Source organism: Harpia harpyja, chromosome 9 (assembly GCF_026419915.1).
Source record: "Harpia harpyja isolate bHarHar1 chromosome 9, bHarHar1 primary haplotype, whole genome shotgun sequence".
NCBI lineage: Eukaryota > Metazoa > Chordata > Aves > Accipitriformes > Accipitridae > Harpia > Harpia harpyja.
In genome coordinates, this window is record NC_068948.1 from 41,525,627 (window position 1) to 41,538,016 (window position 12,390).

The 12,390-nt window shown below is 47.4% G+C and overlaps 2 protein-coding genes across 2 annotated transcripts; both read left to right on the forward strand.

Moving 5' to 3' along the window:
- Positions 1-704: 704 nt before the first annotated feature.
- On the forward strand, positions 705-6,029 carry LOC128146334 (macrophage migration inhibitory factor-like). Its single transcript, XM_052797613.1, has 3 exons — positions 705-815; positions 4,985-5,157; positions 5,903-6,029. The coding sequence occupies exons 1-3, from the start codon at positions 708-710 to the stop codon at positions 5,967-5,969; spliced, it is 348 nt and encodes a 115-aa protein (XP_052653573.1). The 5' UTR covers positions 705-707; the 3' UTR covers positions 5,970-6,029.
- Positions 6,030-9,079: 3,050 nt separating this feature from the next.
- LOC128146516 (macrophage migration inhibitory factor) lies at positions 9,080-11,764 on the forward strand. The gene is made up of 3 exons (XM_052797939.1): positions 9,080-9,385; positions 10,477-10,649; positions 11,499-11,764. Exons 1-3 carry the CDS (start codon positions 9,278-9,280, stop codon positions 11,563-11,565), a joined length of 348 nt encoding a protein of 115 aa, XP_052653899.1. The 5' UTR covers positions 9,080-9,277; the 3' UTR covers positions 11,566-11,764.
- Positions 11,765-12,390: the final 626 nt, after the last annotated feature.

Sequence of the window (12,390 nt, forward strand, 5' to 3'; positions counted from 1 at the left end):
CTCTGCCACATGCTCCGCTCTGGATAAAACCCTCTCATTTTAGAAAGCCTGTGGATTTCCTGTCTCTCAGGAGATCCTGTTGACTGTTATGGGACTATGTGCGCAACAAAGGAACAAGTTGAAAACAAGCCTCCTCTGAGTATGTAGAATCCAGTGCTCACCACAGTGGAAAATCAAGACCCTGATTTTAAGGCATCTTTGTCATGACTTAGTCAGAGTTCAGGAAGGTTTCCACAACATTTGTTACTGGGATTTTTCTGTTATGGTCTATTCCACAGAAAGAGCCCCAGACCTCACAATTGACGTGTCCATCTAAATTTTTTAAATAATTATGAGACTTGCATAAAGAGGCACATTACCACTCTCCCACTCTCAAACAGTCCCTGAAACATTTGCTTTTTCACTGGTTTTCACGATAAGGCTGTATCCAGTGTCATTTTGGATGCTTTGATTTCCAGAGTGCAAAAAACCCGCTTCCCTCCCCCGCCGAAAGCTGTACCTTGACTATCTGCATTAGCAGCCAGCAGCCTGCAGATGGCACATGCAGCCTTGCCTCTCCCCAGGCACTCCCACCCCTCCAGGTGCACCTGCGGAAGGTACCACTGACTATTTAAAGGCTCCTGAGGTACTTACTAGCATGGTGGGGTAAGCTAGGAACAAAGCTGTGTACAAGGTGAGCTGAAAGCAAGCCCTCTTGCGATCCAAAGATGCCTAAATTCATCGTTAACACAAATATTAGTAAGGATAAAGTTCCAGAGCCTTTCATGGGGGAGCTCACTCAGCAGTTATCAAAAGCAATGGGCAAACCAGCACAGGTAAGAACAGATGCTCAAATGTTTTCCTTATTTAGTCAGTTGTGCCTACGCAATGAGCTATTTCTCAGCGATAGCCTCTATAAACTAATATACCCAATGGCTCACCAGTATTTAGAGCCTTCTCTGTGTACAGATGTCAAATACTTGTTTGCTGTGACTTAGCTCTTTTGAGGTCTTAAGACACCTAAAGTATTTAAACTAGCTTTGCGTATGATGGTATTCCATGTAGGTCAAGACACTGGATGGGGGGGGGGGGGGGTATGTATACGCAGGTATCTCTGTGAATATCTCAAGAATCTAGCTGACTGAAAGCAAGCCTCACCCTCTAACTTCCTTGCTGAGTCCTGATGAATATGTTTGTTACCTGCCACGAAATTGCTGGTACCCTAGTGGTTACAGCTGAAGAAAAAAATAAGGCATTCAGCTTGCTTGGACATTTAGCAAAATACCCATGTAACATCTTGCTACTTGTAGTCAAAACACCAGAATAAAATCTGCTTGCTGGTTTCATTAGCAAACTGAGGGATTTTTACCTGCCAAAACCCCTGGCAAGATGCTACTGAGGTAAAGTACTGAAAGACTGTTGTTAAGGGTCTTATAAGGCTTTCATTTTCTTAATTAATCCTGAAAGGTCACTAGTCACTCTATCAGTTGTTTACTGAAGACTGTTGATGAGCACAAAAAACAAAGGGAAAGCTTCTCTATAGAGCTGTAAGCTTTATAACATGAGCTACTCCTCAGTTGCTGTAGCAGTAGTAACTTAAATGAATCGCCTGTAGATCTTTAGCAGCTTGGTGAAGTACACTGTCTATGTATTCACTAACAAATGAGTGTTTTCACAAAATGTTTCTTATTTTACTTTGGGAGTAATGCTTTGGAACTGTAGAAAGAATGAAGTTCTGGTGCCTACAGAAAGGATTCCGAGGGCTCCCCAGCAAACCTTTTTCTGCCCACTGGGACATCTGAAGTTCTTGAGCAGATCTTTGCTCTTCATGGAAACAAAGCGCTCTGAAATGGTAGTCACTCTGGACTACTTAAGATGGCAACAGATGTCCAGAACGCCTTATCAATCATTTGATAACTGACACAGGTGGAAGTGTCCTGAGAAGTGAAGAAGGGGGAAAAATGGACCCAAACATAAAAACCAAGTGGGATAACTGGGAATATTAGAACAGACTTCTGAATGTCTTAAAAATGGTAAGAGGAAAATTGAGCAGCTGGCATGGTTTTGTCAAAACCAGGAACAGTTTAAATAGTTCCACAGTAGTGTCATGCTCAGATCTAGTCAACACTTCCAGTTAATAACTCGGTGGACTGGGGTGCAGATGACAATAGCTTGTATGCACAGGAGACAGAGTAAGAATTCAAGAATGTAATTAGAGGTATCTTCTCAAATCAAGAAGCTTTCTTTCAATAGCTGATTAATAAGTCAAGCTGCACAAAAGACAAAGAATAATTCATATAAGTAGAACAGATTTGGGGAGCATTACGGGTTACAACACGAATAAGAGTTAAGACAATACTTGGGAGGAGAGGAATTTCATTTTTGTTGTGCACAAGGTGGAAGTAAGCCTCAGCAGGAATACTCCATCCATCCTCTCTACTGTGAGAAAGAGGTAGGCAGATTAGAGATGCACCAAAGCAAAAACACTAGAGAAATAAGAGAATTCAAGGATCAACAGATATTCTGGCTCTTCTAGAAGAGAGAAGGCTGAAGAAGGAGGCTGTTATGGAAAAGATGGGAACATTTTTTTTTTTTTCCTTCTTCTCTGGCATAAGGCAGGAAGCAGATGGCTTAACCTGCAGCAAGATTTCAGTTAGATCTTGCAGGAAAATTTTAAAAGTTTCTGTGACTTCCAGTCAGGTTCTGCATTGGACTTGTGCCATCAATCCTACCAGTGATGGAATGGTTAATAACACTGACATTTCTTTGACCAATTAGAAATTCTCAGTTCAGCACTGATAATTAGAATATTTCTATTTGTTATTTTGTGGCTGTAGGCTTTAAAAGACAGTTTTATATGGTTGGATGTTCTCATCAAATTGATTTGATGTCAAGTTAAAAAGCCAGCCGACCTGGAGAAGCCTGGTTCTACTGTGTCTCTTCCAGGCAGATTGTTTGATGTCTGATAAAGGGGTCCCTCTCTCTCTAGGGACAGTAATGGAGCTCTATGAAATCAACCAGTCTCATTAGACATGTACGAAATCAATCTCTGCCAAATTTGGCCAAAGTTAGTTATCTTAGGGAACAGAAGCATGTTTTAGACTTGTATAAGCCTTGTCTCCACAGAAAGCAGGCTAAACTGTAAATGGGAGTAAGATTATTTTTTTTCCAACACATGCAGTAATATAACGAAATTATTATGTAAAACTGATGTGTTCTATCCCTCTTCAAAAAACATTTTTTTTTTATCAATCTAGCAAACAAGTACTTGCTGTTTGGGGGGGGGGGGGGGGGGGGCGGTGTGGAGTGGTGTCATCTGGTGGTTCTTGCATAACATCTCCTGAATATAAAGCTAGAGGCCAGGGCTGGGATGCAGCTGGAACAGGTTTGTGCAGCAGTGTGGAAGGGATATGTAATGGGACTTAAAAATATACAGGGAACAACAAAGATTTTTTTGAGGAGGACATGCAAGCTCTTCGTGACAAAGGAGGCAATAGGAAAGGGAGAGTCTTTTAGTTACAACACAGAAAGAAGGAAAGGATTAGGGTGGGCTGGAATGCAGAGCTTTCCTCTTGCAGGAAATGGTACCATTTGAAAAAAATACTGATTTTTATTTTTCATCAAATAGTTTTTTTTTCTACTGGAGAAACTGTTTCAAACATTTTCAAACTGCTCTAAGAAGAAAATAATGCTAATTAACACTTCAGCTTGATTTTTTTTTTAATAATAATCTGCTTCTGGGGTAGATGTTAAAGGCATATAGGTACCTACATTTGGTATAAAACTGAGAGCACAGGGTGTCCAGCCAGGGGAGAACAGGGCCAAGCAAGTGGTACCTCAGCAGGATCTCCTTGGCTTATCCTGTACTGCTGTGGTCTGATGCATCTTGCACCCAAACAAGCTGTAAATGACAGCCAAGGCTAATTACCCAGACAACTCCTGGTACTCAGGCTAGCTTGTTTTACCAAGAGGGTTAATTGCTGCTGAGTTTCAATGATGCGCTGCTAATAAACGTGGGTAAGAACAGAACAGAAGCCAGATGGATGCCAAAGGAACTGATCCCTGGATTCCTCCTTGTGTGGATCTGACACTGTGTATTAGCAGCAGGGAAAATTGCAGGCTGGTCATTAATATTAACATAGATACTTTATTTTTCCTGCTATCAAGAACAAAAGTGGGATTAGGCTGTATTTTGTTTAATGAGGGGGATGTTGATTTAGACCTCTGCTGTGTCAGTTCACATGTACCTCAGCAGGGAAGACTGCAGCAGGAGCCAGTGAGGTGCAAAATCTCTCTGGAACGTAGGGCAGCAGCAAGGCAATTGCACACCCCCATCTGCACCCGGTCTTCCTGCACAGGCAGGGAGAGCCTGGTGGCTCAGAGGAGGTTCTGGAGGTATTGCAGGTCACTGAGCTCTTGGAGCACCTGAACTTTCTACCCGAAATTCAGAGTTGGTAAAGATGTTACTGCAGGGTCCTCCTTCTAACAGTGCGCCTGGGCTGAGCATCCAGAACCCATCGTTCAGTAGGTAATTGGGCATACTGGGGTTGAAGGTTGCAAGACAGCAGGCAGGGAAGGATCTTTGCAACAGGGTAACTTAAGAACAAGAGTGAAACTATTTGCATTTTAGTAAGTGGTGAAAAGCATCTCTGAGTGCCTGGGACTGCTCTTTTTTATTATTATTATTTTTGTGCTGCTAGTACTTTTAGTTAAGAATACGGCCATTCTGCAATAGATGAAAGAACTGTGATGGCAGTGCCTGCTCCCAAAGGGTATGTTGTGGCAATGTGATTGTATTTCATACCTTCTCATCTTTGACTTGCAGGAAAATGTTTAGGAAGTCTGGAAGTGCAATGAAGTACATGCAGGAGAATTTCAAAAGCTTAAGTGATAGGCATGCACCTATTTTCACTGCAGTTTAGGCACACAAATACCTTAATGGATTTTCAAAATTTTTTGTAACATGGCAAAGGAAAATAACATTCTTTTCTTATTCTTCCAACAGTATCTAGCAATACAGATCTCTCCTGATCAGCTGATGTCCTTTGGTGGCTCCACAGACCCTTGTGCTATGTGCTTTCTCTACAGCATTGGCAAGATAGGGGAGCAGGAGAACAAAGTCTACTCCAAATTGCTTTGTGACCTGCTGAACAAACAGCTGAAAATACCACCTGACAGGTGAGCTCATACAGCAACTTGTCTGACATGACTTTCTACAGATTAAAACTATTAATCCCACACTTGTCCTTCAGTGTTCCTCTATTAACATTCTGCTTGAAGAGGCTTAATGCCAAGTCAATAGAGCAACTCTCCAATTAAAAAGAAGAAAGGAGTAATTGCATGAGCTGCAATGCCAATGCCCAAAAGCTGTAAAATTTCTCTTAGTTAAAATGATGGAGGCTCAGGCACTGCATGTACTCACAGATCTCATGTGTGCGAAACCCCAGGTACAGGCAGAATAACCTGATGTCATTAATTGATAACTTGAGTAACATGTACTAACACTTCCCAACTGCCTGTGGGGTACAAGTGAAGGTCTATTATAAAAGCTTCTGCTTAAATAAAAGCATTTCTAGTCCTTTTCCTGAAGGTACACCAATCCGCTCCAGAAATGACTGTAAATAAAACACAGCATCCTGAGATCTCCTTAAAAGAAGTAGAAAAATACCAGGAACCCCAGAATGCAAGTAGGCAAGGCATTAAAAGGGGGGAGGGGGCACGTGGAATATGCAACACTCGAACATACCTGCCAGAATTTGCAAAAGGAAATGTGTAACTTGCTGAGACGCAGTGCAGGCCTGAGAAGTGTAAAGCCCTGCGGGACAGTCTGCAGCACGGCTCTGTGTGTCCTGCTGCAGGAACACCCTGGCCAGCCTGCAGTGCTCTGCTCTCAGCAACTAATGGTGTCTGCCTTCCCTTTCAGAATTTATGTCAGCTTCTTTGACCTCAGTGCCGGCAATGTAGGTTGGAACAACACAACCTTTGGTTGAGGTGCCCTCGGGTGGTAACAGCTTATTCCTGAACCCTCACAGTGGTTTTTGAGCGCTGCACTTCTAGTCATGTTACCGGTATCTGGCACAAACGTAAAAGGCAGCGGTACCTTAGTTGCTGCTACCTGCTGCTGTTTAACATCTTGTCTGCTGCTTAAATAAAAGTAAAAATCCAGCAGGAGCCTTATGACTGAGACTGTCTTATTCTGGAAAGGCCTGTGGTTGAGATAGAAGGTGTTTTCTCAAAATACTCTTAACAGAAGCTTTTCTTTTTTAAAAACAACTTAGTCTTTTGTGTGAAGATGAACATTCCATTTGGGTACGCCTTTGCCCTATTCATGCAGGACAGCCTGGCCAAATTTAAATATAGTTATATTGACCTGACTTCAAAATACACTTACATTTAAGTCAATAGATGTGGCTATCCATGTGGCATACGGCCCTCCCTTCAAAAAGAGGAAAGACATGATTGCCTCTTATTTAAAAGGGATGGATTGCAGACCAGGTCTTCCTTAGATCTTAACACTACATGCACCTCTAGCTGCTTAGCAGAAAAACTCATGCTGCAAGAGTCTCCCAGGGCTCCGGATAGGCAGAGGGAGTAAGTGGAAAAACCCACTGTTCACTGTTCTGCCCTCCCCTTTTCATCCATTGAACAATTTGCAGTGACAGTGAAGATTAGAGCACAGCTCAAAATGAGGCAGAGGCACAGTGAGCCATTCCCAGAGGCCAAAGCAATGAATTACTTACAAAAGGAAGATTTCCATATAAATATTTATTATTCAAGCCCTGGGTCAAATAAGAGCATTTGCTTCCAGAGTAAAACAGAAAGATTGAGTACAGATCTGTTTCCTGAATCTCTAAAATTAGGTGTATTGTGACTTTTTTTTTTTTCTGGAAGAACAAACCCACCTCACCCCTGTTCTGAGCTCTATTGTGAACATCCCATTTTGTCCCTATCACAGCTTTGCTTTGCAGCCACAGTCTTTAAATACAAGCCTGTACCTCAACCTGCAAAAATGCTTTGTTCAGATAACAAATGAAAGCTGCTTTGGTGAAGCAAAGCAGCACAGCCAATGAAGCAACATGCTACTTGGCACCTAAATACAGTGTATCTTATTAAATATTTTTCATTCCATTTAATGCCTTGCAAAGCTGCCCAAGGAAGAAAGACACGGCACGAGGTAGGTAGTCTTTTGGCAGAATTGCTTGCGGAGAATGGCTACGAAGCCCTTAAACACAGCAGAACTTTCCATGGGGAGGCAGTTCCCTTTTCCAGAAATCAGTCTGCCTTCTTCATAGAGCTACCTGGTCAAAGTATGCTGCCTCTGCCTGTTCTTGAAGCCACAGCACCAGCATTCTCTGATGTTCTTCTGGTTCCTCCTTCCCGGTCCAGTTGCTTTGTGTTCAGGTTTTGACTGTGATGCATGTGGGTATGTACAACTGCAACCTGTGAATGCCCCAGCCCTGCTATTTGCAGTCAGCCTCCAGGAAAGGCTTCAGCCTGCCCCACATATCTTCTGAAGCCTTTCTATGCTAGATGCTTTCAGAGTTATTCTCAGAGCATCCAAACCCCGAAATGTGTGTTCCTAAGGTACCTCATGGCACAAGTACAATTAAGACCACCTCTACTTGCTAATGGTCCTTACACCCTCTAAAAGGGAACATAAAAGCTTTCTTTGTCTCTGGCACATCATTAGACTGCTCTTTAGTATATTTCTGCAAAACAATTTACCTTTCAGTTTTTTGCTCTTAGACACATTTTTTCATTGCTCCTATTTTAATTACAGGCGATTGTGTTTTAAAACAGATGCTGTTCACCAAGAAAATGTATTACGAATGCATGAGTGTGGAGCAATCACTGGAGCGAGGGGTGTGCACGAGTACACTGGTATTTGGTTAACTTCTAAAGATGCATCTTTAGAAGCTATGAAAATGTACGCACTGCTTCTTCCTTAGTCAAGGGGGCAAAGGAGAATGAAAACACAGATGTCTCTCTGTTGTGTGGCAGCATGGCCAGGGTCTGCTGCTTTGGGCCTGGCAGGCCGCAGAGCAAGCGCACTGGTGGTGCCAGAATTCCCACCCCCCTCCATGCAACAACTCTGGGAGGCACTACACAATGGCAGAGAGCTGACGATATTAGTTCTCAATAGCACTGTTAATCGCTAAAAAAATAAATGCTCCGGTCCTGCCAGTTCTCAGTCTTCTAGCCTGTGCCACTCCAAAGCATTCCCATACAATACTGTCCCTTACTTTTTGTTCAGGGCTACATGTGTTCACATGTGTAACATGTATGTATGGTCAAGCTTTCTAGCAGCAGCAGTGCTGGGACTTTGTTAAAAACTAACACGTGCTCGATTTCTGTGTGTAAAATGTCTGTGTGGAGAGGGCTCTGGGCCTGATCCTCCTTAGCCTTCCCGTGAGTCATTCCAAGCCGCACAGCAGAGTTGCGCTGCAGTCCCGGCGGTGTAAGAGGCAGGGTGGGGAGTCGTGCCCTCTGCAGCCTACGTGCATCACATCACACAGCCCAGCAGAAGGCTCATCTCGCAGGCTGCCTCTCACCTCCGAATAGACACGCACCATTTCATTTCTAAGCAAAAACAGATCGCTTCTGCCTTTTTCCAGCAGAAAAATATGATGTGAAAATGAGGATGCTGAGGAGTAATAGATCACTCTCAATTTGATTGAAAAACGTTAGAGACTAATTAACACGTCAGCAAGTCAGACGTTTCTCTTACATCCTGTTAAAGCTATGCACGCAGTTAAAACAAAAACCGTACAAACGTGCCTTCATTTCGCCAAAGAAAAAAATTCCCTTCGGAGCCAGGGCAAGTATCCCTTTTTGCAACTGCCAAGCTAGGGCCTCTAGCCCTTTTTGGCCCTGATCCTGCAAAAGCCAGTGGGAGTACTACAGCGGTAGTACCACATGCGCTGATACCAGGTTATGTATGAATTGCCCAGCGCGGCAGGACTCAGTTCCAGGGAGGAGCTACAACAATCCCCCCCAAAATGCTCAATGGTAGTAACAAAGCAAACAAATCACGGCGGAAAGGGGGGAAGAGCTCTGGCCGGGACGCTGCCGCGGGAGGGAAGCCGTAAGCCGCAGCAAGGGCAGCAGACGGGGGAGGGGGGGGCAGTCCCCCCCGCCCCGCTCCCTCCCCTCCCCTCCCCGCCGGGCGCGGCCCCTTTAAGGCCGGCGCGGCTCCGCGCCCACTAAAAGCGCTGCCGCCGCCGCCGCCTCGTTCCACTCTGCCGCCGCCGTCGTCGGTCCCGCCGCATCGCACCGGTCCGCTCCCGCCGCCGCCACCATGCCTATGTTCGCCATCCACACCAATGTCTGCAAGGACGCCGTGCCCGACAGCCTGCTGGGCGACCTCACCCAGCAGCTGGCCAAGGCCACCGGCAAGCCCGCGCAGGTGAGGGCGGGCGGTGGGGCCGCTGCTGCCGGAGGCGGAGGGCCGCGGCCCGGCGGGGGCTGGGCAGGGAGCGGGGCGAGCACGTGTGCGGCGCCCGGCGGGAGGGTCGGCCGGCCCGGCGCCGAGGGGAAGGCCCCGGCGGGGCGGCCGCGGAGCTGCGCCCGCTCTCTCGCCCACCCGGGGCGAAGCGGGGATGGGCGGAGGGGCCGCGGCCGCCGAGGGCAGCGTCTGCGGGCACAAGGGGACTGCGGCCCCGCTGCTCCAAGGGAAAGGGCGTGTGCCCGTACCCCCACCCCGGCAGCCCTCCGGGGGGGGTGGCGAGGGAGCCGCGGCGCGGCGGCAGGCCTCCCGCTACCTCCGTCTGCGCTGCAGCCCGTCCCCAGGCCCATCGGCCTGGCCGCCCGGAGCAGCGGCCTGACCTACGGTAAACTGGGTGCTCGATTACCTACAACGCCGGAGATTTGTCCGCACTTGCGGCCGGGAGTCGGGATTTCGGCCGCGGAGCTGTGCCAGCGGCACGTCTGGGGGAAGGGGCTGGTATCTGCCAGGCCAGCGAACCTGGCAACGCGAAGTAACGGATACCGGAGCTCTCCTCCGGGCTGCCTCCTCCCCCCGAGCTGCTCCCGGTTATCCCGGGATCAGATACGGCCCCTCTTGAGCCAGACCACTGCAGCCTGAGAAGCCAAAGCCCCGTAAGGCTGAATTGCAGACAGGCCCGGTGGCTCAGTCAGTGATTTGAGGGTGTGAATTTTGGCACACAAATACAGTTTTAAGGCCTTTACCTCCAGCCACGTGCCCTTTGCCCTGCGCAGCGGCAGTGCTGTGGCGGGCAGGAGTACCCGTCTCGCCTGTGGCTTTGCACAAACACAACCTTCGTTCTGAGAGCCAGGCTCCAGGGGATCCAAGCAGCATGCACTGCCGTGCCACCCATGTGGGCTGCAGCCACTGAGCCTGGCAGAGGGCAGCGCTGGGGAGCTGCCTGGGCCGCAATACAGCACACAACTGCGCTGTGTAAAGTTGGTACCTAAAGCAAGTTTGCATCAGGAGAGGGAAGGCGAGATTCGCTGTAACTGTTTGTTCTCTTACCACAGTATATCGCTGTGCACATCGTACCTGATCAGATGATGTCCTTCGGGGGCTCCACCGATCCCTGCGCGCTCTGCAGCCTTTACAGCATCGGCAAAATAGGAGGGCAGCAGAACAAGACTTACACCAAGCTCCTGTGTGATCTGATCTCTAAGCACTTGCATGTATCTGCAGACAGGTAAGGCTGGGATGTGATTTTAACCTTATTTTTTTTGGCTTTCTGAAACTGCTTTGAAAAGTTTATTTTAAAGTACAAAGAGCCAGGAATAAGTCTGTGTGTTTGAGAAAAAAACAAGTGATCGTTTGCAGTGTTTTCATGTCCAGTTAAGAGTTTGATGCCTACATCTTTCCCTTGAGAGTCCTCTGTTAAATGGCTTCCTGTTCTCAGAGTAGAGAAAAATACCAGAGGTCTGACAAGTTGTACAGCGTGTCTTTCACCCCTGAGGTGTGGTGTCCTCTGGTGATGGGAGGCTGAAAGCACAAGGGAGGAGCAGTAACGGGCTGGAGCTGAAAGACAGAAGTAGAAACCAGCAAGCTGTGAACAGCTCCCTTGCAGGGTGCGGAGCCTTGGGAGAGTGTCTGCGTACAGCGGTGAAGGTCGGGAAGAACCTGCTGCCAGTGACATGCTGGGGTTGGAAGGGAGAAGTGCAGAGCCAGCCCCGAGGGCCTGCTTGGCTTTCGTAAGGCTGTCTGTTTGACACGTGTGAAGGACTGCAGCATTTGGAAACAAAAGGGTTTGATCTCAAATATCTTTACGGGCTGCTAACCAAAAGCTGTCTGGTGTCTGGACAGTCCCTGACTGAAGAAGACTTTGTATTTTAAAAAAGAATAAAAGTACAATTCTAGGGACTCTGAGGAATATTGACTGTTTGGAGGCTGTACCAGAGCAGTTAGCTAGATTTCAGTAAAAATTAAGCTTGAAATTTCTTGAGAGGAATGGGAAGCACTGTCCCCTGTCTTGTCCTGTCTCGCTCATTACTTATATAAATGAGTTAAGGTCATTGTGTCTTCTGTGCCTCTTCTGCAGGGTGTACATCAACTACTTCGACATGAACGCTGCCAACGTGGGCTGGAATGGCTCCACCTTTGCGTAGAGCTCTCCCGGCTGTCTGAAGAGGCTGCTCCTGGACCTACCCTCATCCTGCCCCTTAGCAGAGACCACCGCACAAATGGCCCCGTGTTGCATTTTGTGCACTCTCACAGATCGATGGCTCCTTGCTAGTGTGTTTAAATATTGCTGCTTCAACATTCCTGTTTTCTCTGTGTAGAAAACAAATAAAGATTTAGAAGTAAGCTGTCTGGTGTAGGCTTTGGTGCATTGGGGATGGAGCTGGGCAATCAGCAACATATCTGTTTCACTCTGCTGAAGCAAACAAAAGGAACACTTTGAGCTTGCTTCTGTGTCTCAGACGTGGTATTTCACAGTACACTTAGACTGAGTGGCACGTGCCTGGCAGCACTCCAGGGTCATTTCTACCTTGCTGGGCTCCAGAGGCTGTGGGTGCCTTCAGGGTTTCTTGTTGCTCTGAGTTTTGTTTGGGTTTTTTTGGCTGTGTCCTCCGTTGCCACAGCGGAAGCAGTCCTTGGGCCAGCCCTGTGCCTGCTGCTTCAGGGAGGCTTTCCTTTAACAGCGTGCTACCCGTGTGGGGCCAAGCAAGGAAGGAGTGCTTTTGCTCACTGAGTTGAAACGCTGCTATCCACATTGCTCACGCTGGTTCCCTTCAGGCAGCCAGGGGTGGCCCTCAGTGCTGCGGTAAGCCTCTGTTGCTCTCTGCCTGCAAGTCCCCACAGTGATGCTGTGCTCTCCTGGGCCTCGGTGTCGGGGGTGGGGGGGAGCCGCGACTGTGAGGTGCTTTTCTCCCCTCAGCATTTCCCCGGCCTGCCTCCCCCAGCGTTTCCCCCTCAGCCGCCCTTCCCGC

Excerpts from the sequence above, each read along its gene's own strand:
- LOC128146334 (XM_052797613.1), top strand. The coding sequence starts at position 708 with ATGCCTAAATTCATCGTTAACACAAATATTAGTAAGGATAAAGTTCCA. Across the intron at positions 816-4,984 it reads CAATGGGCAAACCAGCACAG|TATCTAGCAATACAGATCTC; the intron begins GTAAGAACAGAT and ends TTCTTCCAACAG. Across the intron at positions 5,158-5,902 it reads CTGAAAATACCACCTGACAG|AATTTATGTCAGCTTCTTTG; the intron begins GTGAGCTCATAC and ends CTTCCCTTTCAG.
- LOC128146516 (XM_052797939.1), top strand. The coding sequence starts at position 9,278 with ATGCCTATGTTCGCCATCCACACCAATGTCTGCAAGGACGCCGTGCCC. Across the intron at positions 9,386-10,476 it reads CCACCGGCAAGCCCGCGCAG|TATATCGCTGTGCACATCGT; the intron begins GTGAGGGCGGGC and ends CTCTTACCACAG. Across the intron at positions 10,650-11,498 it reads TTGCATGTATCTGCAGACAG|GGTGTACATCAACTACTTCG; the intron begins GTAAGGCTGGGA and ends CCTCTTCTGCAG.